The sequence below is a fragment of the Myotis myotis genome, unplaced genomic scaffold, assembly GCF_014108235.1.
Source record: "Myotis myotis isolate mMyoMyo1 unplaced genomic scaffold, mMyoMyo1.p scaffold_m19_p_11, whole genome shotgun sequence".
Lineage (NCBI taxonomy): Eukaryota > Metazoa > Chordata > Mammalia > Chiroptera > Vespertilionidae > Myotis > Myotis myotis.
Window position 1 is genome coordinate 58119158 of NW_023416315.1, and position 27565 is coordinate 58146722.

The 27565-nt window shown below is 44.1% G+C and overlaps 1 protein-coding gene and 1 pseudogene across 8 annotated transcripts in view; both read right to left on the reverse strand.

Annotated features, from left to right (window-relative positions):
* CALD1 (caldesmon 1) overlaps nucleotides 1–27565 on the reverse strand; it is a 204679-nt gene that overhangs the window by 63275 nt on the left and 113839 nt on the right. Inside the window, exon 1 of one of the 8 annotated variants that reach the window (XM_036328631.1) lies at nucleotides 15121–15352. The exons of the other annotated variants lie outside the window; for them this stretch is intronic. Coding sequence (XP_036184524.1) covers nucleotides 15121–15173 — 53 coding nt within the window. The 5' untranslated portion in view covers nucleotides 15174–15352. Of the gene's footprint in view, nucleotides 1–15120; nucleotides 15353–27565 lie in introns of those variants that run through there. 8 annotated transcript variants of the gene reach the window in all.
* Nucleotides 11370–13617, reverse strand: LOC118666533 (annotated as a pseudogene).

A 27565-nucleotide genomic window follows, 5' to 3' on the forward strand; every position in this document is an offset into this window, starting at 1 on the left:
CTCAAGGATGTCATAACCATGTGGTTCTGCTCAGACAAGGAGCTCTGAAACTACCAGAGAGAATTTACGTCTTCAAGTTCCCCAGGCTCCTCTACTAGTAAATGAAGGGTCTTCAGGTCCCTGGGAGATTGTGGGAGGCCCCAGGACTCACGTCACTCCTCTGGGGTTGGGCTGCTTGCTGCTAAAATTGACTCCTTGTTCAAGTTGTAGTTATATTTCTAAAGCTCAAAAGTTGAACACAACAGCCACTGTCTATTTAAAAACAAACAGTAACATTGGTGATTAAAAACTAAGTAAATAAAAGAGGAACATATTAGACCAGCCAACCTTGACTTTGAATGAGTGAAGCAAATGAACAAATTGTTTAAAAGGACGAGGACGCTTATTTAATGGTGATGAATTCCCATGTGTGCAGTACGTCTTACCTGCCAGGCAATCGACCGGATTTCATCTAATCCTTACAATAGCATTGAATAGACATGATTATTCTTTTTCTCCTCCCCCACAAACAGGATTTTTTATTTGTCACCATTAAAAGTCTGAATTTTAAACAGATGCTTGGACTGAGGACGCATATCCATCAACTCGTTCAACTTGAGCACCTGTCTCATCCCCAGGAACTTTTCCAGAACTGCTACCTTCACCATGAAGCGCCATGAGTTTTCCTAGTTCAAACTTGGGCTTCTTCAGCCTTCTGACTTTTCTAACAAAGACATCATAGAGCTGACAGTAGATTGGCAAGCTTTTCTGTGTCTTTTCCACTGCTATCTGGATTTCAAGTCATTTGTCTACAACTCTCGGGTCACGATGTCCATCATCCTCTTCCAGATTTGGCAGACATGTTGACGCTGAGCATCAGAGGTCATCTGAATCTGATGGTTGTGTTTTTTTAGTAAAACCAACATAGGATAGATGAAGCAAATAACCATCAGTAGTCTTGACATTAATGCGAGCTTCAATCGTGGTCTGCCATTTTTGACCATGGAGCACAGTTTGTCTCCACTGGAAAGATCCATGCCATGGAAATTACTCAGGCAGTTTTTGCCCTGAACATCCTCAGTATTTAGCTTGAATTTTCCAAGTGCAACTTAATCATCCTGCAGATCAGCTAGGCCCACTTCAAAAACATGACCCTTGATACCATCAGATGTAATTTTGGTTCCTAGAATCCCCCTGACTGGTGCTTTTCCAGTGTTTCTTAGACTGAACGTAGCCAGTGCTTTCACATCTGCCAATCTTCCTTAGAAAATGGACCAACCACTTTCTTCTTGGTTCCCTTTTTAGACATGATTATTCTTATTTTAAGTCTAGATGAGCAAACCTGGCACAAATCACTTGCCCAGGATTACACATAGGATTTTAGCTACCATGTGGCTGACTCACAAGTGTAGGCTGTTTGTACCGCTACAAAATAGCACATCTATTTTTTCCTCAGGTCTCAGTTTTTTGACTTTGACAGGACAAGGCTTAAAAGTTAAGATCTGGAGAAGTTTAAAGTTATTTGAAGAATTTATTTAATTTTAATTGACATAAGAAAATCATGCAATATTAATAACAATGACATGAGAGGAGTTGCTAGTGGTTTGGAAGTCCAGCTCTCCCACTGGGGGAAGAGGTACACTCATTGCCTCTTCATAGGACCCGTGAGGCAGTATGTCGTCCTCTGGACTGGTTATTTAAGGGAATGTGTCATGAAAGTCAAAGACCCTCTCCAGACCCTCCTCTCACCCTCTCTCAGCCTGTTCTGCCAGGAGGAGAAGCTTGCTCATCAAGCAGGATCTGATGTCATATTATAATTGCTGCCAGATTCTCCCACTCACAGACCAGAGGTGAGAGCTGTGAAAGCACAGGCAGGGCATAACATCCGCTAAGTGTTAAGCTGGAGACAGTGAGGGAGCTACCAGAAGCGGCGGCAGGCCTGGAGCCAGGAGCCAGTCCACACACACACCCGGGCAGGGAGGAGGTGGGCCAGTCAACCAACCTCTCTGGCCTCATTTTCCTCATCTGTAAAATGGAGCCGGTGATACTTGTAATGTTGTTGGAGGGTTAAGTGAACTAATATTTGCAACAAACTTAGAACTGCATTTGGCCATAGTAAGTAATACGAGTGTTAACCGTTTTTATTGTTTTGTTTATTGTTATGATCCCCCTTCTCTCCCTCCTCCTCATTATATGGAAATAGGTCTTCCAAGGTATGCTATCTTTCCAAACATGAAGGGGAGAACTGGGCACTAAAAATACTTTTGACTCGGGATTATAAATTCCTCCTCATTGAAAATATTAACACCAGAGAATACTGAGAAATGCAGAATAAATGTAGGGGAAATTCTTATCTTTTTTTGGTACTCCCTTGTTCTTCCTTTCTCTCCTTCCTTCCTTCCTTCCTTCCTTCCTTCCTTCCTTCCTTCCTTCCTCCCTCCCTCCCTCCCTCCCTCCCTCCCTCCCTCCCTTCCTTCCTTCCTTCCTTCTCCTCACCCAATTGATTTTTAGAGAGAGGGAGGAAGAAAGAGAGAGGAGAGAGAGAAAAATAGAGAGAGAGAGAGAGAGAGAGAGAGAGACATCGATGTGAGAGGAACATTAATCGGTTGCCCCCTGTACGTGCCTCTAACCCGGGATCGAACTAGCAACCTTGGTATGTGCCCTGTCTGGGAATGGAACCCGCACCCTTTTGGTGCATGGGATGACGCTCCAACCACCTGAGCCATCCAGCCAGGGGTATCTGTCTTTCTTTTTTGAGCAGTGTGTGTATGTGTGTGTGTGTGTGTGTGTGTGTGTGTGTGTGTGTGGCGGGGGGGGGGGGGGAGGTGTTGTAGCTAAAACGTCCAAAAATGCCTTTTATCTCTCACTTTCTCTGTCTCTCTCTCACTCCATGTCACCTCTCATTAAAATGTAAAGGGAAATTTATCATCGGACAGCCTTACCTTCCCATGCCGGAAATGCACGTCTCCTGGTGGAAGAGGATACTCCCCTATTCTATTCTTCTTTGGGGCTGGCTTAACACCCAAACTTAGTGGAGAGTTGGTGGATCAGAGCTCTAGGCAGGGGGGTTGGTCTGACTCTCACTGGAGCGGCTTTAGGCAGATTGCCTGGCAGCAGAGCATCCACATGTCCCCACCGTCCCACTACCTTTCAGCCAGCAGGCATTCTAATCGTACTCGAAAATTATTCTACTTACTACTTGTGAATTCAACTACAAAATGTGATGTTAAGGTACTTGAACTCTTTCCATACTTGTTATGGGTTGAGTTGTGCAATTAAAAATGCTATGTTGACACCCTAACTCCCAGGACCTCTGAATGTGATCTTATTTGGAAATAAGGCCTTTAAGGAGGTAATGAAGTTATGATGAGGTTGTAAGGGTAGGCCCTCTTCCAATGTGACTCGTGTCCTTATAGAACGGGGGAACTTTGGACATAGACAGACATACATGGAAGGTAGACTATGTGAAGAAACACAGAGAAAATGCTTTGTGAAGGCTGAGGATTGGAGTGATGAATCTACATGCAAAACCACTAAAGACCGCTAGCAAACCACTGGCAGCTAGGAGAGAGGCATGGAACAGCCTTAAGAAAGGAACAACACTGCCTGTTACTTTAAGATACCTAGTACGTAGGTCTTCATTACCGCAACCTTAGGAAACGAATACAGTTCTCAGTTTAAGGATTGAATGGTTCTACTTTATTAATACATTTTTCCCCAACAATTTCTAGCACCTTCTACTGCCTATTTAGGTGGGTGGTTCACCACATTGAACCAGCAGCCCATCTGATTCATGAAGATGCCTTCCGTTGTAACTTGTACCTTATTCTCCCCTATGATCAGTGATCACCTTTGTTGTTTTCCTTTGCTTCTCTGGTATCTGGGGATCTTGGTTGGAGATTTACCCGTAGCTCTGAGGTGGGCCCATAAAACTCTAGCCTTCTCAGGCTCCCAGGGGCAGCCGGTGACAGAGCCTCCGTTCTCTGGGTGGCGGAATATTTCATAGGATCTCCCTCCCAGCCCATAAATCGTTGGGAGAGGCAGACTCATAATACTTCCCTACGTCAAGTAACATCAGAAAATTTAAAACGTATGTTGGGGAGGGAGAGTACAGTAAGTGGGAAACAAATCTTTCGCAGGATACTAATTCCTTACAGACCTGGGGCGGTTCAGTCTCTGAGTTCAAGGCTGTTCCTCTTGGGATGTGTAGAGATTGTACGTACTTCCTGGGTACCCTTCACTCAGTGAGGTTACAGAATAGTCCCTGTCTATGCTTGAGTCTAAGGAGCTTTTGTCCTTTTGTAGCTAAGAAGTGTTCACTACTTACCTGACTGATATCAGAATAACATTCATTTTGCATCAGGCCTCCCTGGGATGTATAGGGTTTGCCCAACTTGTGGAGACCTCAGCAAACGAAAATGTAGAGGTGAGGGCCAGGTTTGTTACACTGAATTCTAGGAAGTCTGTATGCTCATATTATGGGTCGAACTGTACCCTCTCCAAAAATATGTCGAGGTTCTAATAACCTCTAGTACCTCAGGATGTGACCTTATTTGGAAACAAGATCTTTACAGATGTAATGGAGTTAAAATGAGTTCATTAGGGTGGAGCCTAAACCAATGTGAGTGGTGTTCTTATAAAAAGGAGAAATTTGGACACAGAGCAGGACACACAAGGGCAGATGCTGGGAAAAGAAGCAGGGAGAATGTCACGTGGTAATGGAAGCATAGGAGCCATCTGCCACAAACCCAGGGGCACTTAGGACGCCTAGGATCTGGAAGTGGCAAGGAGGGCTCCTCTCCTTACAGGACTCAGAGGGACCATGGCCCTGGTGACACCTTGACTTCAGTCTTGTGGCATCTAGAATCTCGAGACAATAAGTTTCTGTTGTTCTAAGCCTCCCAGTTTGTGGCAGTTTGTTATGGCAGCCCCAGGAAATTAACACGACTCTCCACAGTCCTTCATGCTTTTGTGATTACCAGAAAGCTACCTCGGATTCATGCCCCAGGCACCCAGTTCATGCCAGTAGTTACCATTGTTAATCAACACCCCCCCAACACACCCTTTTGAGTGCTGACTCAGTGCCAGGCACTGTGCTAACCACTTTACATATGTTTTCCTCTTTTTGTAGAGAAATAAACTAAGAAACCCAGTGAGAATTAGTAATTTGCTCAAGGTTGTATGATTAATAAGATGATGCAAATCTGAATCTGAGTTTACCTGGAGTTCGAATTCTGAATTTATACTCTCCTCACCTATGAAGATTCCTTCAAGATTGGTGGCATCCAAATCTCTGGCAAACAAACTCTTACTTCTTACTACACCCTCCTTCACAATGGATGTGGTTTAGGCCAACTACGAAAAACAGTATTTCTATGTTTTGCTCCCAAAGTCCATTTTCAGTAAGTTTCAGTCAACGTCAGAGTTAGCCCAAGTGTAGCAGTGGGTTATCCTTTCTAAGCAGTAAGTAAATGCAACAACTAACATCGAGATGGTGAGCTCCTCTGATTTTTCTAAAGTAGATGGATGTTTTCATGAACACATGTCAATCCCAAACTGAATTGAGCTGCCTTTCTCCCCAGCATCAGTCGTTGTGTTGGCATAAGCCATGTCTCCTCTGGGGGCCTTAGGAAGGGGAGTGAAGAAGGAAGGAAAGGATAGCAAATGTGCCACTGACTAAGCACCCACTGTGGTTTACACACATCCACGTAGCTCGTTCCTTCAATTTTCACTAAACCTGCAAGGCAGGTATTACACTTGTGTTTTACAGATGAAGAAACTCAGGCACAGAGAAGTCAAACGACCTGCTCAAGGTTTCACACTTGGTAATGTGGTAGTCAGGGATCTGGCTCTGGTTTCTCATCTGGGAGGAATGTGCCTGTTCTGTGCTCTGAAGGGTGGGTCTGGCCCTAGGAGTACTGAGCCCCTTTTCCAACCAGCAGGGCCACCGCACTCCAGAAAGGCTGCCTGCGAGATGGCAGAGGGGAGCGCCGGGCTCCTCGCTAAAGCCATTCCTTCCGCTCCTAAGGTTCCGTGTACCCGAGACCCGGGCCTCACTCGCTCATTCAAAAGTTGCATGAACACAGTCTTTTTCAATTAAGTTCTTAGGCATATCATAACAATGTATTAAATAGCTGTGAAAATTATCTACGCAAAAGCTACAAATGTCATGAAATCACATTAAAACTAGGTGTTAAAAAACTACTTAAATTTTACACATTTTATGTATTTTTCTTTGGAAACTATGCAGGGTAGTTATGAGCTGTGGCCTTTGGTGGGTATTGCTGATCTGTGTAAAGAATGCTTTCGCTCTTTAAAGAGTAAAAGTGGCAAATTTATTTCCTTCTCTTTGGGGTGAATATAGTCTTTCTTTTATTCTATTATTATTTTATATGACCTCTGTTACACTCAAAGGGAGTGATTTGGAGAATCGAGTTCTAGGAAAGGTGAGTGTAGACATTCCTTGCAAAGATCAGAAAGTCAGGGAAAGGTAAAGAAAAGACACGGAGAGCAGGCAGAGCTAGCCTCAAAGAGACAAATGCCCAGTGTGGGTTAGGTCCTAAAAGGAGTTCATCGGCATAAAAAATAGCAGACAAAAATACCAGTTTCACCCTGGCTGGTGTGGCTCAGTTGGTTGAGCATCATCCTGTGCCCCATAAGGTCACCGGTTTGATCCTGGTCAGGGCACATGCCCAGGTTGCGGGCTCGATCCCTGGTCAGAGTGCGTGCGGGAGGCAATTGATCCATGTTTCTTTCTCTCCCCCCCCCCTTTCCCCTCTCTCTAAATTAAATAAATAAAGAAAGAAAAATACCAGGCCCTATATAGGAAATTCAGGACTTGAATGAAATATTCTAATCAATGTCAGTGTGACATGAAGTTTATAATACATTTCTTAAAAAAAGTGAAACATGAATGAGAAAAGTACCATAATTTCTCTAGCAATTTATACATCTTAATAAAAGTATCTCCTTTACTGGTTACTTTTGTCAGTTGTTTTTAATAAAAAGTCATCTTAAAACAGTGGGAATTAGTGTTTATAAACCCAGTGGGCAAGAGCAGATACCAGGCAAAGCATAGTCCTTCCAACCTGGCTCATGCGTGAAAAACCCACCGACCACCTAGCTGCTTCCTTGAGTGTATAACCAGGAAAAGTATTTATGCGCAGAGGAGTGAGGGTGACCTGACTGAGCTTCTAGTTACGACATCATGAACAAATGCCACTCGGAGATTTCTATTTATGAAGTTGCATAATGTTATAGCCTGTGCAAGAATCTTTTCCCAACTCGACAAAAACAAATGGTTTCTCTAATTTGTTCCTCTGATCTTAAATTTTATTTGGGAAAAATAAGGCTCTTTAATAATGACGTGCATTTGTCTTATACTTAATGTCTTCCTGTATCCTTGAATGCATGTCATTTTTTTTAAAAAATATTTTTTATTGATTTCAGAGAGGGAGAGAGATAGAAACATCCATGATGAGAGAGAATCATGGATGGGCTGCCTCCTGCACACCCCACACTGGGGATCGAGCCTGCAACCCAGGCATGTGCCCCGACCGGAATCGAACCCTGACCTCCTGGTTCCTAGGTCGACGCTCAAGCACTGAGCCACGCCGGCCGGGCTGCATGTCATTTTAATGGCGGCCTTGACACGCCGCACGTTACACAAGCAGGATGAGCCTGTCCATTTTGCAGCTGTGCCGCAGGGAGATGAAGTGACTTCGCAGAGCTGATTATTAAAGGAGCCAGAACAGAATCCAGACCCTCTGATTCCCACACGCAAAGCCTCTCCTTGCAGCTCCGGGCTGACCCCTGAGCGGGCTGACCAGGAGCAGGCAGCCAGGGGCTCACCGGCCAGCGGAGCTTCCTAAGCTGCTCTGAAGGCAGGGACCAGGATAACCAAGATTACGCAATAAGCTCAGTGGCTTTCAAACTTCAGTCTGCAGTTCCTGAAATCTCTTTAGTAGGTTGTGACCACCATTTTTAAATGAAATAAAAACACACACACACACATATAGAGAAAATATCAGACGGCAGGAAACTAAATAAAAAAGATATCTGTATTCCCACATTTTTGTAGCATGATTCACAATAGCCAAGGTATGGAAACAACTTACATGTCTGTCAACATATGAATGAATTAAAAAAATGTGTATACACACACACACACACACACACACACACATAGTATAAACACACACATATACATGGTGGGGCATAAGTGGGTTTACAGTACATGAAACACAGTTTATTTTTGTATTATTATTTATTATTGTATTATTTTCCAGACGACCAACTGTAAACCTACTTTTGCCCTACCCTGTATATACATATTTATAATACATATGATGGAATATTATTCAGCCTTATAAGAGGATGAAATCCTCATATTTGCAATGTGGATAAATCTAGAGGACATTATGCTAAGTGATAAAAGCTGGACAGAGTGAAACAACAACTGTATGGTATCACTTTTATGTAGAACTAAAAAGAAAAATGTCAAACTAGAATGGTGTTTACCAGGGGTTGGAGTTTTGGGGAAATAGAGAAAGGCTGGTAAAATGTTACAAACTTTCAGTTATAAGATGAATAAAGTCTGAGGATCTACTGATAATGTACAGCATGGTGATGATAGCTGATAATACTTTATTATATAACTGGGATGTGCTAAGAGACTAAACTTACGTGTTCTCACCAAAAAAAGAAAGAGAAAACAAGGTAAATATGGAAAGTGATGAATGTGTGAATTAACTTGATGGTGGGAATCCTTTCACAAGGTATAGATATATCAAACCATCACATTGTACACTTTACCGATAAAGCTAAGATAAAATCTGTAGTACAACATAAAAAATATCAGGGGCATTGCACATAGCAAGAGTGAGCACTGTTTGTGAAATATTTATTTCAAATACATATGTGTGTATGTGTGTGTATATACACTGAGTGGCCAGATTATTATGACCACCCCATCAGTATTTCATTGACACTTCCAAAAATACTGAATATTGAAAACTTCCTAAGCAAATACTCTCAAGGTTTTATTATTAGTTGCATAACTAATTCACTTCATTGTACTGATGGGGTGGTCATAATAATCTGGCCACTCAGTGTATATAGTACTGAGTCACACACAAAAAAATTAAGTTTAGCCCTAACCGGTTTGGCTCAGTGGCTAGAGCGTCGGCCTGCGGACTGAAGGATCCCAGGTTCTATTCCGGTCAAGGGCATGTACCTTGGTTGCGGGCACATCCCCAGTAGGGGGTGTACAGGAGGCAGCCGATCGGTGTTTCTAACTCTCTATTCCTCTCCCTTCCTCTCTGTAAAAAATCAATAAAATATATTTAAAAAAAAAACACAAAAAACTTAAGTTTATTACATTTAAGGTTACTTTAATTTAAGTATAAGTTAGAAGAAACTTGCATTTCCTTCAGAGGATCAGAGGAAAAAAGAAAACCGGAAAAGGCTGATGTAGCTAGTGCCTGATCGGAGGCTGTGCTGGGCCTGAGAGCAGCCACGGTTCCAAAGGGAGTAAGGAGCTCTGGGTGGTGAGTGTGGGGAGAGGACAGAAGAAAGATGCCTGCAGTGGGTGGGACGTGAAAATATTAGATAATCTTAAATCTTGAGCCTGTGTTTTATCTTTTTTGTGTCCTTAGTGCCTAGTCCAGCAGCACCAACGGGCACAGGAAAAGCCTTCATGAATATTTGTTGAGTAAATGCATAGAAATGAGTGAGGTTTACAGATTTTTTTCAGGCTTCTCTTAAGAATTCAGTTAGGCTTGGAAATGAATCCAGGCAGTCCTGCATTTATGAAAAGTTTGTTTCAAGAACCTTAATTTGCAAATTAGTTTTTGGAACTTCAAACATCATTACACATGGCAGCTGGGATCTCAGGCCAGCCCACAACCACCTTTTTAGACCCAAGTTATAGCTCAGGCTGGTATGAGAACCGAAGCTACGCTTTTTAATGGGAAAAACACATCCTCGCGGGTCCAGTCAGGGAGGCCAGGAGCAAATCAGCCTCCAGATGGCAGAGGAGCACCTCTCCAGCCCCCAGTCCTCTTGCTGTGGTTAGACCTGCAGCTGCAAAGCCATTTCTGATGGGCTGGGAGAGATGTGAGCAGCAGCAGGAAGTGAGGGCTCATTTCAAGGACAGGCAGAGGTCAAAGGTAAGGAGAGGGAAAGAGAAAGGAGCAGTGCAATAGCATCAACAAGGACGGAAAAGACTGGGGCCACCGACCCCCTAGCCCAGTGATGGCGGACCTGTGACACGCGGGTCAGAGGTGACACACCAACTCATTGTTTTGGTTGATTTTTCTTTGTTAAATGGCATTTAAATATATAAAGTAAATATCAAAAATATAAATCTTTGTTTCACTATGGTTGCAAATATCAAAAAATTTCTATATGTGACACGGCACCAGAGTGAAGTTAGGGTTTTTCAAAATGCTGACACGCCGAGCTCAAAAGGCTCGCCATCACTGACCTAGCCAAGTGTGATTGTGGCCTGGTGGCCAGGAAGACACATGGAGAAAGGTGAGGCCGCCTCCATACGGAGTTGGTGTTGCCATTGCACAAGCAATTCAGTGATACTATGTACAGAGTGCCCAGTATGTGGATAACAAAATCACCTGTTTCTCTGACCGTCTTTCTTAGTTTTTCATCCATAAACAGCAAGTATTAATTTCACTCTTCACCAGGTCAGAGACCCAGAAAAGTCGATCACTTAAAACCAATCACTGAACCTCAAGATGAGCAAACATGGCCTGTTTGGTAAGTGCACCAAGAGTCACAAAACTCACTTGCCCTTTACTTTGTAGGAGAGAAGGCCCCTCACTGCTCCTACATCTAGACCAGTGGTTCTCAACCTTCTGGCCCTTTAAATACAGCTCCTCATGTTGTGACTCAACCATAAAATTATTTTCGTTGCTACTTCGTAACTGTAATGTTGCTACTGTTATGAATCGTAATGTAAATATCTGATATGCAGGATGGTCTTAGGCGACCCCTGTGAAAGGGTCGTTCGACCGCCAAAGGGGTCACGACCCACAGGTTGAGAACCGCTGATCTAGACTATTGACTTATACTTTGAACATAATTCTAACAAACGGGGTTTACTGATTCCTTGACTACAGCAGAACAGAGAGTGGGGTCCTAGAGGTGGGCGCTTTACCAGCAATTAGAAGAAATAAAAGGCATAATGAGAAGAGGGAGGATATTCCTTAATAACTGCATCCACTTTGGGATGGGAGTCTTGTTATCCAAGGAGGTATCACTGTTTCATAGCATGATTAAAAAAGACATATTCATAATGACAATCCTCACCAATTGGAGAGCGTTTCAAATGTGCTGTAATATCTAATTTAAAGAAGGGAAAGGGGGAGTTTCTATTAAACATTGCCTTTTTTTTTTTTTCTAACAGCACAGAAGTCTTTTTTATTCTCCCCCATGAATTCTTAGGGAATTGGTTCCAGCGGCTCAGGCTCCTTCCCATTGGTTCTCACAAAGTGTGCTTCTCGGGGTGGAGCAGGCTGACGCTTCAGCTGAACCCAGGTACCTTTCTCTTTGGCTTCCTTCTTTTTGTGATCATTTTCCTTCACACATTTCAGGAAGTTATCTCAGCGCTCTGTGTGCTTAATATGCTCAGTACATACATTCATTCTCTTGGCAAGACTCTTGCCCTTAACTTGCTTGCTCACAATAATGCCCACTGCATGCTGGGTGACACTGGAGACTCTTCCAGTTTTGCCGTGGTAACATTGTAGGGCATTCCTTTTGAGCAGCGCCCATTCCCTTGATGTCCACAATGTCACCTTTCTTGTAGATTCGCATGTATGTGGCCAAAGGAACAACTCCCATGTTTTCTACGAGGCCTAGAGAACATATAGCGGGTACCTCTCCTCTTTCCCTTTGTGTCAGTCATTTTGGTGAATTACTGCAAGATGGCGGTTCCAGTCAAAAGGAAGCAAACGTTGCTTTTTTGTTATAAAATTTAGCAGGCTGGAAAACTGCCATCTACATTCCCCAATAAGATGGGATAATCTAGGTATTCCTATACTTTTTATAAATCTGGACAATTTTATGTACATTTCTTCTATCATTTCTGCTGAATCTCATATAATTATGTCAATCACTTAGTTCCCTGCCATGTTTTTATCTTAGTTTCCTTAGAAAACAGTGGGACAAATTCCCTATGTTTCTTTGATTCCATGGTTTTAAAATTTACACACCCTTTCACATTTGTTTCAAAGTGTTTCACAAAAACAAAACTTTTTCATTCTCAGGATACATCAGAGCATACTTGTTTATGTGTTTAACTGTTAATGGACTATAAAGCATGACTATTAACAAGAAACCCAAAATTTTGACTCAAGAAGACTTACTTAGGGCTTTGAGAAAATGAGAAAGGTAGTGGTGAAAATATTAAGACTACAAATGACAGAACCTCTCAATAATCTTACAAGAAACAAATTAAGCATCATCTTGAATTCTAAAGAACTGAAGAGCCATTCACACCTGCTCTCAAAGATAACATGGCTCTGTGTAGGTTTTGACATACAGGAATTTTAATGTGTTTCATTAAAAAAACCCCACAAAAAACACTGCCAATCTTGCAGTTGTAGGTGATGACACTGATAATTATCTGATGCAAATGCAAAGGGAATGAGAATTCATTTTGTTGGGCACCTGCTTTGGCATTTAACCTACTAATGTTTTCAAAGCAAAAGGTGCAGAGGCTTTGTGTGTTCAAATGACTCAAATGAAAAGTGTGAACTTAGATGAGCTGCTTTGTTTATCTAATAACAGGAAACTTAACGAAGGTATTTTGAGCATCAGCATCATGCTGGAAACTGAAGGTTTAAAGATTCAAAATAGTTCCTGCCCGCAAATGAATTACCATCTATTAGGGAGAGAACAGGCATGCTCACCACTGACTTTAGTGCAAGGCTAATAATAGGAGGATGGACAAGGGCTGTTAGCATGGAGAAAAAAGAGGAACTGAAGAAGGCTTGTGGAGGAAAGTAGCATTTGATCAGGGCCTTGAAGGACAGGAAGGAAGTCAGAAGCAGAAGAGGTAGATAGAGTTTTTTCATCACCCCCTTCACACACACACACACACACACACATAGTCCCCATCTCTTCACTCCCATAGACCCTACCCACTCCACCAAAAGTTCCTTAGAATCCAAGTTCTGCACTGAACAGAACCTAATCTTGTTCAGAAACCTAATCTTGTTTAATGTCTCTATTTCCAATGACGAAACCGAGGCACATGGGGTGTTCCTCATGTAGGGAATTGAGGGGGCCAAGGAATGGAATTGGTTTGTACATGATGAGTTTGGGGAGCAATGAGTGGTCCCATTTGGCCAGAGGATGGGGCGGTCAGAATGGGAAGAAACATTAAAGGCAGATTGTGGAGAACTTTGAATACCATATTAAGAAGAGTGGGCTCTATGCTCAAAGGTAGGAGGAGGAGGGGGCAGCAGGGACAGGATCTGAAAAGGGAGAGAGACTGACGCTGGGACCAGATGAGAGGCAACTGCAATTGTCCAGATGGGAGGCAATGACTGTTGAAATTCAGGAAATGACAGAGTGAGCTGAGATGAGTGAAAGAGACACAGAGAAAGTACAGTGATAGAACCACGGATCCACAGGCATGATGGGGTGGAGAAAAAGTTGGCGGGGGGCGGGGGGAGGGAGGGAGGGAGAGAGAGAGAGAGAGAGAGAGAGAGAGAGAGAGAGAGAGAGAAAAGAAAGAAAGAAGAGATCTTTTCCTAGAATTCCAGGCTCTGTTGCTGACCAGCTGTGTAGCACTGGGAAAGCCTTTCATGCACCATGTGCCCCCGTTTCCTCATTGGAAATGGAGGCATTAAACAAGATCAGTGATTTCTGAACTGTTCCATGAAGACCTAGGATTCCCAGAAAGCTTTGATGCCGTGGGTAGGGTGGGTGGATAGAGAAGGGGTCCCCAGGGAGTGTGGGGGGTGAGCTATGGGGCGTGATTGGGGAGTGTAGTGGGAATGAGGAACTCTAGATCCACCTATTTAGCAGAACATCTCCTTTTTAGAACAGAAGTCCTCGTAACATTAAATTTCTAACAGAAACCCCCAAACAAACAAAAAAGCCCAACTAGTTTGATAACCACTGAATGACACTGATAACCTCTCAAATCCCTTTGAGCTGACCACAGAACTGGTTATCCAAGAGATCTGCTAATATAGTAGACGTGGGTCTCGTTGTTAAGACCCCGTGTGTTGCTCTGTTTATTTGATTAACTGCTGCACAAATGCTGGAAACAACTGGAACAGCAATTGTCATGCTGAATCAGTGCCAAAACTCTCAAAAAATGGGAAAGATTTACTGAAAGGCCACTTGGTGCTCTTACTCTTGTGCGCGGTACCTTTTTCCAGGACTCAGTAAGGTTCCCAAACCTCACAAGCGCCAGTGTGAAGAGGTACCTGGCCTACGAGTACAAAAACACGGCTTCACTGCTGACTCCTGGCTGTCAGGCTCTGGGTAAGTTGAGTTACTGCTCTGGGTTCCGTTTCCTTGTCTGTAGAATGAGAGCCTTGCAGCAAACAATCCTAGCGGCCCCTTCCAGCTTCAACATTCCAGGATTTCATGATCCTAAACCTTGGAGCCTCTTATCTCAGCAATTCCCGGATCAAGAGCATGTGCTCTCAATCTCTCTCTGTCACAGTCAGATGGTCAGTATATTAAGGGCTTTGGGCTGTTGACTTTAAGGATTGGGCAATGTGTGCGTTAGCCAAATCTGAGTCCTGCAAATGGATCATTCTGAGCAGAGGGCTCAGGTCTAAATTAACAGCAGATCTTCAGACACACAATGCTTTGTGGGCCAGTATTTGGAGTAGAGAAGCCCTGTGCCTAGGGAAAAACCCCCATAAAAATGGAAACCAATCAGAACAGCTGCAAAGTTTAGACCAGAAAGTCTCACACAGGTCTGAAACTTACATACTCGCTGCCTCCCTTTGCCTGCTGATTTCTCTTTTTTCCCTCCCACTCCCACAATTAAACACAATTTTTTCTTTTACAACAACAATTCCTTTGTAAAAAAAAAAAAAGAGAGAGAGAGAGAGAAAGAGGGAGAAAGTTAAACCAAAGAAGCAAGTGAACACTCACTGGGAGAGCGCGGCCAGGCTGCGTCTTCCCTTCGAACCGGATCCCCTGAGCATGTCTGCAGCTGGAAGGGGCGGAGGTGCTGGAGGTGGTGAGACCCTCTGGGCGGTCAGGGTGGGGGCCGGGCCCCATGAGGTGCCATGTTATCTGTGGCTGAAGTGCCGTGTGCAGGATGCGCCCGTGTTTTCCCTTTGTGTTAACACTTTTTGGTCTGTCCCTGTGACGAAAGTCTGGGCTTGTCCTCTGCCAAATCTACTCCTCCCCACCCTTCCCTCAGCATAGGATCATCAGAGAGCTGATTGTTATTTTTTACTGTAATGTCTCTAATAGAAGCCCATCACGTTTAGTTGGTAAAGGGCACCGATTGCTTGGAGATTTCCAGAATGTTATTACTGGGTAGTAGGGGCCAGGATCCCCAGAAGCTTTCATGATGAAGACTTTATATGATTAATGACAATGAATTATTGCAAGGTAGAGAACTGCTTAAAGGAAAAGATGCTGATCCATGTGGAAAACAGGGATCATGGTATCACTTGCGTACACGATCCAATTCTGAAGAGATCAACGGAAGTCAGCCCACCGAAAAGTTCACGGGGTGCAGTTCTCAGGCCCTCATTCTGAGCTCTGTTCTCAATTAGCATCGGTGTAGGTGGCGTCCAAAGCAAACAGTTCCCACTGAGAAATCAAATCTGAGAAACTCCTCTCATCCCTTTTTTTCCAGGGAAAGATGCAGGATATAAAAATGCGAGGCAAAGGCAAAGGGAAGAAGAGAGACTGCCAATCAGCGATACACTGGGTTATACAGGACATTGGGTGCTCATGCCCCTCCGTGAAATGAGGGCGGCAGCCTGCCTAGCATATGTTGCAACAACGGCCCAGTCTGCACCCATGGCACTCTGCTGGTGATCTCATCAGCCACGCTGGGCAAGGGAGCCGGGTCAGCAACAGCTTGGAAAGCAACCAAATTTGAGCCCCTGAGGATGGGGAGGATGGGGTGGTGTTGGCTCTACCTGGAGATGACGCTCATCTCGGCCTGAGTTATGGATACATTTCTTTATCTCTAATAAGCAATGAACAGGTTGGTGCTGGGGCACTGAGCTGCTTATGGGACTGGCTTTCTGTCAAATGAGAACAACCCAGATCTTCACCACGGAAGGTTAAGATGGTCCTTTCGGGAAGTAGCAGGAGAAGCAATCAGCTTCACACACCGAGGGCCCCTTTACAGAATGAAAAACATCTTCGAGGGCTGCAGCTTTGTCACAAACAAGGGCACAGAAGCACAGAACATTAAACAATTTGCTTCATGTTACGGAAAACTTCAGTAGCTCCTCTTGTGCTCAACGTAAAGATGTTTAATTTCATTAAGTGAAATGCTCTCTTCACTTCAACGGCCTAGAAAATTTTGGTTGTTTTCCTACTTAAATACTAGGCTGTCATCACAGTCATAATTTATAGAGCAAATATAGTTTAATGAACTTCAGAGTTAACTATTTCAATATATCATGATGCACATACACATTTACATATCTTTTTGATCATGTATATTGTCATTCAACGTACACTGACTATGTAACGTAAAGGAAGACACTCACTCACTGACTTGACATGAGTTTATCGCTCCAGAGCTGAGATAGAAACATGTGTCAAGGCATTTTGCTACTCTCCTTTCTACCGAATTTTGCCCATTTCATTTTTTCCCCTTCAAAAACTTCAGGGGCTTGCTGTGGCAGGCAGAATAATGTTCTCCCAAAGACATTCATGTCCTAATCCTCAGGGTTTGTGAATATGTTACTTTACATGGCCAGAGACTTTAGATGAGATTAAGTCAAAGGCTTCGAGATAGAGAGATTATCCTGGATTAATCCAGATGTGCTCAATCTAATCACATGAGTCTTCAAAGTCAGAGAACGCTCGGGCCGTGGTCTGAGGGGGATAGGACTACCCGGATAGGAGAATGGCCAGAGAGATACACCCCTCGCTGGTGCTGAAGGCAGAGGAAGGGGGCCAAGAGTCCAGGAGTGTGGCAGGATCTAGAAGCTGGAAAGGCAAGGGAGTGGATTCTCCCCTAGAGCCAGAGCCTCCGGAGAGGAATGCAGCCCTGCCCACACCTTGATTACAGCCCAGCAGGCCTGTGCTGGACTTGTAACCTTTACAACAGTGGATAACAAGTTTGTGCTGTTTGAAGTCACCAAGGTTGCGGTTACTTGTTCCAGCAGCGATAGAAAATGAATATATATGCTTATGGGGGCTCATTTGAGCTTGGGGATACACTTCATCTCCCGATCCCCCACCCCTTTCCAATTCTGAGATGACAAATGTAGTTTTGGCACATTCAAAAGAAGCCCATAAGATCGTGTGACAAATCCTGTGGTTCTTTCAGGGCAGTCAGATTGCCAACTCCCAACCTCCACCACCATCACACACATACACACTTCTTAACTCTCCACAGAGGAGGGCAAGAATTTAGTAACTTCTGCTACTATGCAGGCATTCAGGTACTAAAAGTATGCTGATGGCCAGCTGTATAAAGCCACCCACCAAGCTATTGTCCAAGTCGTAAGGACAGGGAGAGGGAAGTCCCAGGCACCCTTAGTTAGCCCCTTGTCATTAAGGGAATGAATTCATCTGGGAAGTAGCTGTCTGCCTTTAGTTTGAGATAGCAAAACTCATGGGTGTCCAAACTCATGCTAGCTGGCAGGGAACTGAAATAACAAGAGTGAAGAGAGAAGCTCTAGCTGGTTTGGCTCAGTGGATAGAGAGTCAGCCTATGGACTGAGGGTTCCTGGGTTTGATTTTGGTCAAGGACACATGCCCGGGGTGTGGGCTCCATCCCCAGTGTGGGGCGAGCAGGGGGCAGCTATACTGTAGAGGCAGGGGATGAGAGCAGGCTGGAGTGGGCCACAGCTTCTAAGGAGCCCCTGAGGTCGGCTGGCTGGGGCAGAGAGGCAAGGTGAGAGAAATTAGGAAGGACATACCAGAAGGTAATTTGTGAACAGGGTTCAGATCCTGCAGAGACCGACAGGCGTATGTGCTTTCATTGTGTAGCACAAACGGGTGGGTGCTCGAGTCCCGCTTCCAGAACTGTCTCTGAGAACTGAATTAATGATCATGTATTGGCACCATGCACAACTGGGCCCATCATCCTTCAGCAAGAGAGTAGGTGTCACACATATGCCATTTCAGGGCTGACTAAAGGGGAAACGGGCGTCTGGGCCACTCTCACAGCACCCTTTATTTCTGGATATTTTTGTCCAATTTTTCATGAAAGAGATTCTGAACTAGGAATGTTTGAGGGAGGTCAGTGAAATAGAAAGGAATAGCTCCCACCACGGGGTGGTCCTTCATTAATAAAATATGATGAAAAAATAACTTTCCTTCATGGAGGTAGGAGACTGGGCCACATGATCTGTTCCAGACTTTACGGTCTGCAGTGGTGGAGAACAGCTTCCACCTTGGAGCAACTCCCCAGGGAGAGGAGAGGTATGTGGGAAGTGCCCTCATGCACTTAACACACACACACACACACACACACACACACACACACACACACACACTCACTCACACAGCTGCTTACCTCCTACAGAAACTTAACTTACACCCAAAGAAAATTTACACAGCAGTTCAAGTAATATAAAGGCATTTTGTAAAAAGGTTCTTAAAGAAAATTTTTCTTAGAAAGAAATTCATAGACTTTATACTCTTAGCATGAGGCTAAAGACCTTGCCCCAGACAGCTGCTCACCATGGGCTAAATAGAGATGGAGGTGAGGGACTAACTACATAATGGCAGGCAGAACCTCTTTCATCCTTTCCTTGGCCCTTAATAGTCTTTCTTCCCCAGCTGATGACGTCTCCCCCTCGCCCCAATCCCTACCTCAGGCACTGGACATATTCTTTGAAACTATATTGCTTCGTGGTGTCCTGTGATGTTGCTTTTCTAATGGGTCCTCCTAACAAGTCTTCTCATGAAATACTCTTCCCTTTATCCATCTTCCTGTGCAGAAAGACAGACTCGTCTCTTTCTTCTTTCCTTCCTCTCCTTCCCCATCTTCTCTGCTATTGTCTTCGTGGTTTCACTGTATGTTCCTTTAGGAATATGTGGTGGGCTGGGAGGGGTGGAGGAATGAATGCATGGAAAGTCATTGCTTATCCCTCATCTTAGTCTTCCTGCGTCACCCCCTGTCCTTGGCTAGAGTCCTTAAGGCGTCTGCTGACAAATTCTCTGAATCATTCTTTGCCTGGCCTTTGTCTAGGCCCGTAACATGTCTCCAGTTGCTACACTGTCCTATCTCCCCTACAATGGTGTCCATGGTTTTGTCCCAGCATGCTCCCCCAGCATGTCGTCTAGTTAAGTGCTGTGGAGGATCCAAAGATAAGAAGGTCAGACCTAAACGGAGATATGCATACAAACATTTTAATACAAGATAGCAAGTGGCCTACTCTGAAAGCAGGAGAACCAAAGTACTACACGTCAAAGGTGACAGCCTATTTCCCAGGTGCCAGTGTTTAACCACCTGTACACTAATTTATTCTGCTGTTGAACTAGACTTCCCATTGCTGAAATAGAAGTCCACTTATCTCTATGATGGCCACAGGAATGAAGTCATCCTTTAGTCTCATCTTTTCTAGGCTAGATGCCAATGCCGATTTTCCATTCTTTTAATATCAGCCTGAAATATAACAACCCTTCCAACGAGAAACCAAAATTGGACACAACAAAGGCTGACCAAGGTTGCATGTGCCTGGATGAAGTCCCAGTGCTGCCCGCCACGTTCCTGTTAACACATCCTAACAGTGTTTCGTACTGACAACAGAGATCATTCATTTATTTTTGTGCTAAATCCAGGTTTCTCCTACTTAATTAGTCTATTTCCAGTATTTATCTTAAAGCATTTTTTGTTATTATTTGCCTTTAATAATAGAGAACGCCCTACTGTTTAGAGGTCCATTTTCCCACTCTTCCACGATACTCTGTATTGCATTTGTCAGGTCTGACTAAGCTCTTGGTAACATAAATAGAAAACTGAGGAGCACATAACCTGATTTCAAAAAGGGAGGACAAACCTTTCAAAGAGCCCCTCCCTGAATTTCAATTCGTGGGAAGTCCAATGATCTATTTGAGGCAACATAGAGTTCAAGTTTCTAGATTGCACTAATACTGTGCTTATATATTTTTGTCTCCCTAGAGCAGCGGTTCTCAACCTGTGGGTCGCATGACCCTTTCACAGGGGTCGCCTAAGACCATCGGAAAACACATATATAATTACATATTGTTTTTGTGATTAATTACTATGCTTTAATTATGTTCAATTTGTAACAATGAAAACACATCCTGCATATCAAGTATTTGCATTACGATTCATAACAGTAGCAAAATTATAGTTATGAAGTAGCAACGAAAATAATTTTATGGTTGGGGGTCACTACAACATGAGGAACTGTATTAAAGGGTCGAGGCATTAGGAAGGTTGAGAACCACTGCCCTACAGGCTGGAGCTCTTACTCATCTGTGTGAACCTCTCTCACCCCTGTTAGCACAATACCTGGTACAGAATAGGCTTTCTGTAATAGATGTGCTGCATAAAGGAATTAATGCACATGGCTTCATGCAAATAATGGCCTTGACCAAGTTAACTTATTTTCTTCTGTGATTGAGGTTAAGTGATGTGAATGGTGGCCTCGCCTCAAGTTTAGCTGTGCCCTCCATTGGCGCTGTATGTCTGAGTGGTGGGTAGGCCTAGGGAGGCAACTTGCAGGGGGGCCTGGGAGCTATCTGCCCTGGCATTGGTCCCTCACCCAGCCCCATTGCCCTATGTCTGTGAAACATAGGCTGCAGAGAAGCGGAGGCCGTTTCACAGTGTTTTCTGAGCCAAGACCAAGCCTTGATGTGCAGTTGACCAAGAGTCACAGAGCAGAGGAGAGAGTCACTAGTCCTGCTTCAGTACACAGCAAGCATAGCATGGTTTCGGAATTCTGCAGGACTCGAAGGAATGCACGGCCGCTGTGGAATCTTGAAAGATTGTATCTATCACAAGGGCATGAGACAGAGTGACTCAGAGGCCCAGGGTCAGGTGGGCCCCAGGGCAGTGGCACCGGAGGGTCCTGCGCAAATGACTTCATGACAGAGGGGGGCGGGGCCTCACTGACGCAGGGGCCCAGCAGCAGGAAGCCATGGAGATGACACATGGTGGTGAAGCGTAGCATTCGTGAGCTTGTGCGAGACAGACTCCCAGAAGCAATCAGAGGGGACGTCTTCAAAAGCATTTTTCTCGGGGCTGTGGTGGTAGTCCTGCAGGAGCAGGTAGCACTCAGAATTATGTTATTTATGGAATTATGTGTGGTTCTACTGATAGCCAGGGGCAGATTCTAATGGAAGGCACATGGGCGACAGCTATAAGATTTCTGTACCTTTTTAAAATGAGATTTTATTTTGAAATCTTTTAAACAAACTGAAAGGAATAAGGAAACTATAATGAACATCTGGGTGCTCACCATGCAGCCTAAGAAAAAACCGTTCACAGTAACTGAGCCCTGTGTTCTCTTCTAGGCCAGAATTTCCTGCTGCCCACCTGGGGGTAGCTGTTCTCCTGAATCTGCTTTCTGCCTAATCCACTTTCTTCCCCTCCGCTGTCCCTCCCATCTCTGTCTCACCCCAGGGGGACCACCATCAAGGCCACCAGAGTGTGGATTTGGCTCTAGGATGAGACAGGATGGGAGTGTGGGAGTGAGATGTCCTTTTACCCTGTCTGGATGCTTTTGTATTTTTCATGGTGAAATGCAGGTTCCCTGATTGTGATACTACCGTTCAGCTAAAAAAAAAAAAAAAAAAAAAAAAAAAAGGCATTTTTTTCCCTTTCCCAGGCCAAACTTTGAGTCCCAGCATTCCTTTGCTAATTCTCCCCCTGAGCCATACCCTGACCTCCGGTTAGATCCCCACTGGCCATCGAGCACACATCTTCAATCAGTGCAATACACCCAAACATCTACCTAAAGGGAACATTTGTTCAGGGAAAAGTTTATTGGCATTTGCCACCATTGCCTGATATTTCCTGAAGCTTTATGCCCTATGCGACAAAGGTAGTCCTTCTGTTTCTGCCAAGACCCTTTGCTTCTCTGAACTGTAGTAATTCTAAAAGAACCAGTATCTGGCCGCACCTCTATGAAGTCTTTCTAGGTTTGATGGTATTTCTTTGTAATTTATCCTCTTAGGAGGATAGAGGAGAAGGTTTGAGCCACTCGTGTTTGCATGCACTTGGTGAGCAGTTATGTTGTCACGTATGAATCGGCCCCTCCAACTAACTTGCAGGGAGGACACACATTTCTGTTTAAACTCTTGTAACAATGACGTGGGTCCACTGTCTAAGCCCTTTGAAAATCTGGGTTTTTGTTGTTGTTTTTTACCAGCTGAATTATTTCCTTTTTCTGGAGAGAGAAGTTCCTCTGTTGAAGGAGTGTGCCTCCACCTCCCCTCTGCCCTCCAGCTGGAAGCACATCTTCAATACAATGAAACAGAAGTAGATTCTGAGTTCCAGTCAAGACCGTGGAGTAAGTGGACGCTGCACTCACCTCCTCCCATGACACACTGAAAATGACAGCTAAGTTATAAAAAATCAACCTGGATAAGCATCTGAACAGAAGATCCATGACCAAGGATATAAAGAGAAAGTCACATCAAGACTGGTACGGAGGCCTGGCCCGTGTGGCTCAGGGGTTGAGCGACGACCAAGAGCTCACTGTTTCAATTCCAGGTCAGAGCACATGCCCAGGTTGTGGGCTCGATCCCCAGTAGGGGTGTGCAGGAGGCAGACGATCGATGTTTCTCTCTCATCGATGTTTCTATCTCTCTATCCCTTTCCCTTCCCCTCTGTCTAGAATCAATAAAAACAGAAGCTGCTGGAACCCCAGGTGTCCTCTGAAAACACCAGCACACAAACTGTGGCTCCCAGGCACTCACTCACCTTAGGCTCCTGCGGAGGCGGAGGGGCAGTGGCTCCAGGGGCGCCAGAGACACACAGGGAGAACCTGCGTTGTGTGCCTTCGGGGTGAGGGCTGGAGGGACAGCTGCCATTGTCGCCGGACTGAGCCTCTCTCCTGGGTGGCCAAATCTGAGACTGCATTAAGCTTGTGAATTCCACTAGCTCCACCCTGAGGACTACCTGAGACCCAGCCCTACCCAACTTGCACATGGCCCCAGGTTCTTTCGGCAATAACAGGCCTGGGCCCGCATTGCAGTCTTTCTTCAAAAACACTCAAGGAATTCTGACAAGTATAGGGGGTGTCAGGCACATACAGGGAGAAACTCAGTTGTGTGGCTTCAGGGTGAGGGCTGGCGGGACAGCTGCCAGTGTCCCTGTGTTGAGCTCTCCTCCCATGTGACCAAATATAAATCTGCACCAGCCTGATCAACTCCACTAGCTCCACCCTGAAGACTCCTTGAGACACCACCCCACCACAAGGGCGGCAGGCCCCAGGCAAGTGGCAGCTGGCATCAATGTGGCCTGCAACATTTTTTTTAGTTTTTTAAAATTTATTTCTATTATTTCATTATTTTTTAAATTTATCTTTATTGTTGAAAGTATTTCAGGTGTCTCTTTTCCCCCCACTGAGAGAGAGGAAGGGAGAGGGAGAAACATTGATGTGAGAGAGAAACATCGTCACGTGCCTCCTGCACGCACTTTGACTAGGGATTGAACCCACCAACTGGGTATGTGCCCTGACTGGGAATCGGACCTGCTGCCTTTGGTGTACGGGACAATACTCCAACCAACGGAGTCACACTGGCCAGGGCTATCCTGAAACTTCTGATGAGTGGCCTCAGGCCCAGAACCGGTTTCAAATCTGAATCTGTATTAACTTGGTGAACACCACTCACCCAACCCTGGTGACTCCACGAGACCCTGACTCACCCAACTCACGTTCTGCCCAAGGCTCTGTTCAGCAGCTGAGCTATGGAGTGCCGGCAGGCAGTGGCAGATCTCAAGGTGCCTTTGGCTTTTGCTGACCTATCCCAGGTGCAGTACTCCAGTAATTGGCCTCTCCAACGTGCATCCAGGCCCAGCAAAAGCAGCTACCAACTACAGATTGCTTTGTAGCTCCTAACAGATAACCTCAGGCCAGTCATAGGCAGCATCTGACATAATCTGCACTGGAGTCCCTCCCAACAGACCTAAAATGCCTGGTGGCTGGCTTCCAACTCCAACAGAGCATCACTCAACTGGCTCCATAAGGGACAGACCCAAAGGGAGGTCCTTGCAGGCACCAAATCCAGTTGGGGCAAATTACACTCTGTGGTGGCAGCCCCCACACAGCAGATCCTATGCTATGATTGTGGCCAATCCTCACAGCCAGCCAACCTGAGTGTCAGTCCTACCCACTGAAGTGCCAACAGCAATCAAGGTTCACCTATAACAGGAAGGCACACATAGGGACACTCTTTAACCAGACTTATCAAGAAAAAAGAGAGAGGACTCAAATAATAAAATCAGGAATGAAAGAGGAGAAGTAAAAATGACACCACAGAAATATGAAAGATTATAAAAAGAAATACTAGCAACAATTCTATGTCAACAAACTGGACAATCTGGAAGAAATGAATAAATTCCTAGAAACACAATATTCTAAGACCGGATCAGGAAGAAACAGAAAATCTGAACAGACTGATTATTACCAACAAAATAGAATCTGTATAAAAAAAACTCATAATAATCAAAAGTTTTGGACTAGAATGGTTTCGCAGGTGAATTTTACCAAACATCCAAAGAAGAATTAACATTTATCCTTCTCAAACTATTCCAAAAAAAAAAAAAAAAAAATTCAAGAGAAGGGAAAGCTCCCAAGCTCATTTTATGAGGCCACCATCATCCTGATTCCAAAAAATATACAAACACACTATAAAAAAACAAAAGTTATACGCCAATATCCCAATGATCATTGTTGCAAAAATCCTCAACAAAACATTATCATACCAAATACATTAAAAAGATCATACACCATGATCAAGTGGGTTTTGTTTCTGGGATGCAAGGCTGGTTCAATATCTGCAATCAGTTAACATGATATACCACATAAGCAAAATGAAGGATAAAAATCATATGATCATATCAAGAGAGGCAGAAGCATTTGACAAAATCCAGCACCCATCCTATACAAGAAAAGCCGATATGCTAAGTGTCTGGTGGACCAGTTGGCCATTCAACCAATGAAAGCATAATATGCTAATGATATGCTAAGGTCATTCAACCACTCGCTATGACATGCACTGACCACCAGGGGGCAGATAGTTGACCAGTCAACCAGTGGCTATGACATGCACTGACCACCAGGGGGCAGATGCTCTGACTGGTATGTTAGCTTGCTGCTGGGGTCCAGCCGATTAGGACTGAGCGAGATGGGCTGGAGTCCTCCTGCGGTCCCTCCCTGGCTGGCCAACCTCCTGTGTCCCTCCCCGGCCCTGACCGTGCACCAGTGGGGTACCTCAGCCTGGCCTGTGCCCTCTCGCAATCTGGGACCCCTTGGGGGATGTCGGAGAGTTGGTTTCAGCCCGATTCCACAGGCCAGGCTGAGGCACCCCACTGGTGCACGAATTTGTGCACCAGGCTTCTAGTTTATGATAAAAACTCTAAGTAAAGCGGGAATAGAGCAAACATACCCCAACATAATAAAGGCCATACATGACAAATACACAGCTAACATTATACTCAATAGGGAAAAACTAAAAGCACTTTTCTTAAGATCAGGAACAAAAAGGGTTGTCTACTTTCACCACTTTTATTCAACATACTGTTGGAAGTCCTAGCCACTGCAATCAGACAAGAAAAAGAAATAAAAGGCATCCAAATTAGAAAAGAAGTAAAACTGTCATTATTTGCAAAGGGCATAATACGATATAGAGAAAACACTAAAGATTTATCCAAAAAACTATTAGAATTGACAAATGAATTCAGTAAAGTAGCAGAATACTAAATTAATATTCAGAAATTGGTTGCATTTTTATACACCAATAATTAACTACCAGAAAGAGAACTTTAAAAACAATCCCATTTATAATTACATCAAAGAATACCTAGGAGATAAAAGACCTATACTCAGAAAATTATAAAACATTGAAAAAAGAAACTGAAGAAGATACAATTAAATGGAAGCATATACCATGCTCATGAATAGGAAGAAAGAAATAACATTGTTAAAATGTCTATACTGCCCAGAGCAATCTTTAGATTCAATGCAATCCTTACCAAAATACCAATGACACTTTTCACACAAGTAGAACAAATATTCCTAAAATTTATGTAGAACCACAAAAGACCCCAAATGGCCACAGTAATCTTGAGGTAGGAGAACAAAGTTGGAGGTATCATGCTATCTGATATTAAACTATACTACAGGGTTATAATAATCAAAACAGCATCATATTGGCATAAAAACATTCATAGATCAATGGAACAGAATAGAGAGCCCAGAAATAAACCAACACCAATACGGTCAATTTATCTATGACAAAGGAGGCAAGAATATACAATGGGGTAAAGACAGAAGCATCGAACAGACTGTCAAACTACAGCGGGAAGTGGGAAGGTGGCGGGGGGGGGGGGGCTGTGTGTGGGGGGGTAAGAGATCAACCAAAGAACTTATATGCATGCATATAAAAGCACAACCAACAGACACAAGATGCTGGGGGCGGGGAGTGAAGGCAAGTGCCGGGGGGGGGGGGGCAGTGGGGGTCAATGAGGGGGGGGAAGGGAGGCATATGTACTACTATTTGTAATACCTTAAATAATAAAATAAAATTTAAAAAGAGATGCTAAGAAAAAAGAGAGATGCTAAGAAAAAAAGATGGTCTACTCAATAAATGGTGTTAAGAAAATTGGATATATGCAAAAAAATGAAACTAGGTCACCTTCTTATACCATCTATACCATATATAAGAATAAACTAAAAATGGATTAAAGACTTAGATGTAAGACCCAAAACCATAAAACTCCTAGAAAAAAACATAGGCAGTAAACTTTCAGACATTTCTCTGATATATCTTCTGGAGCAGGGTTGGGGGGCATTAAGCCCGGGGACATATAAAGCCTGCAAAATCATTTGGTCTGGCCCTGTCAAGGCATTAGGGTGAGTTAATTAAATGTTTGACCAAATATAGCAGGCTAATTTTTTTAAAAAAATATTTTTATTGATTTCAGAGAGGAATGGAGAGGGAGAGAGAGATGGAAACATCAATGATGAGGGGGAATCATCAATCGGCTGCCTCCTGCACGACCCCTCCTGGGGATCGAGCCTGCAACCAGGGAAGGGGCCCTGACCAGAACTGAACCTGGGACCCTTCAGTCCACAGGCCAACGCTCCATCCACCGAGCCAAACCAGCTAGGGCTAATTTTTAAGTTGATAATTTTGTATGGCCCGTGAATGATGTCATTAATATCCAAATGGCCCTTGGCAGTAAAAA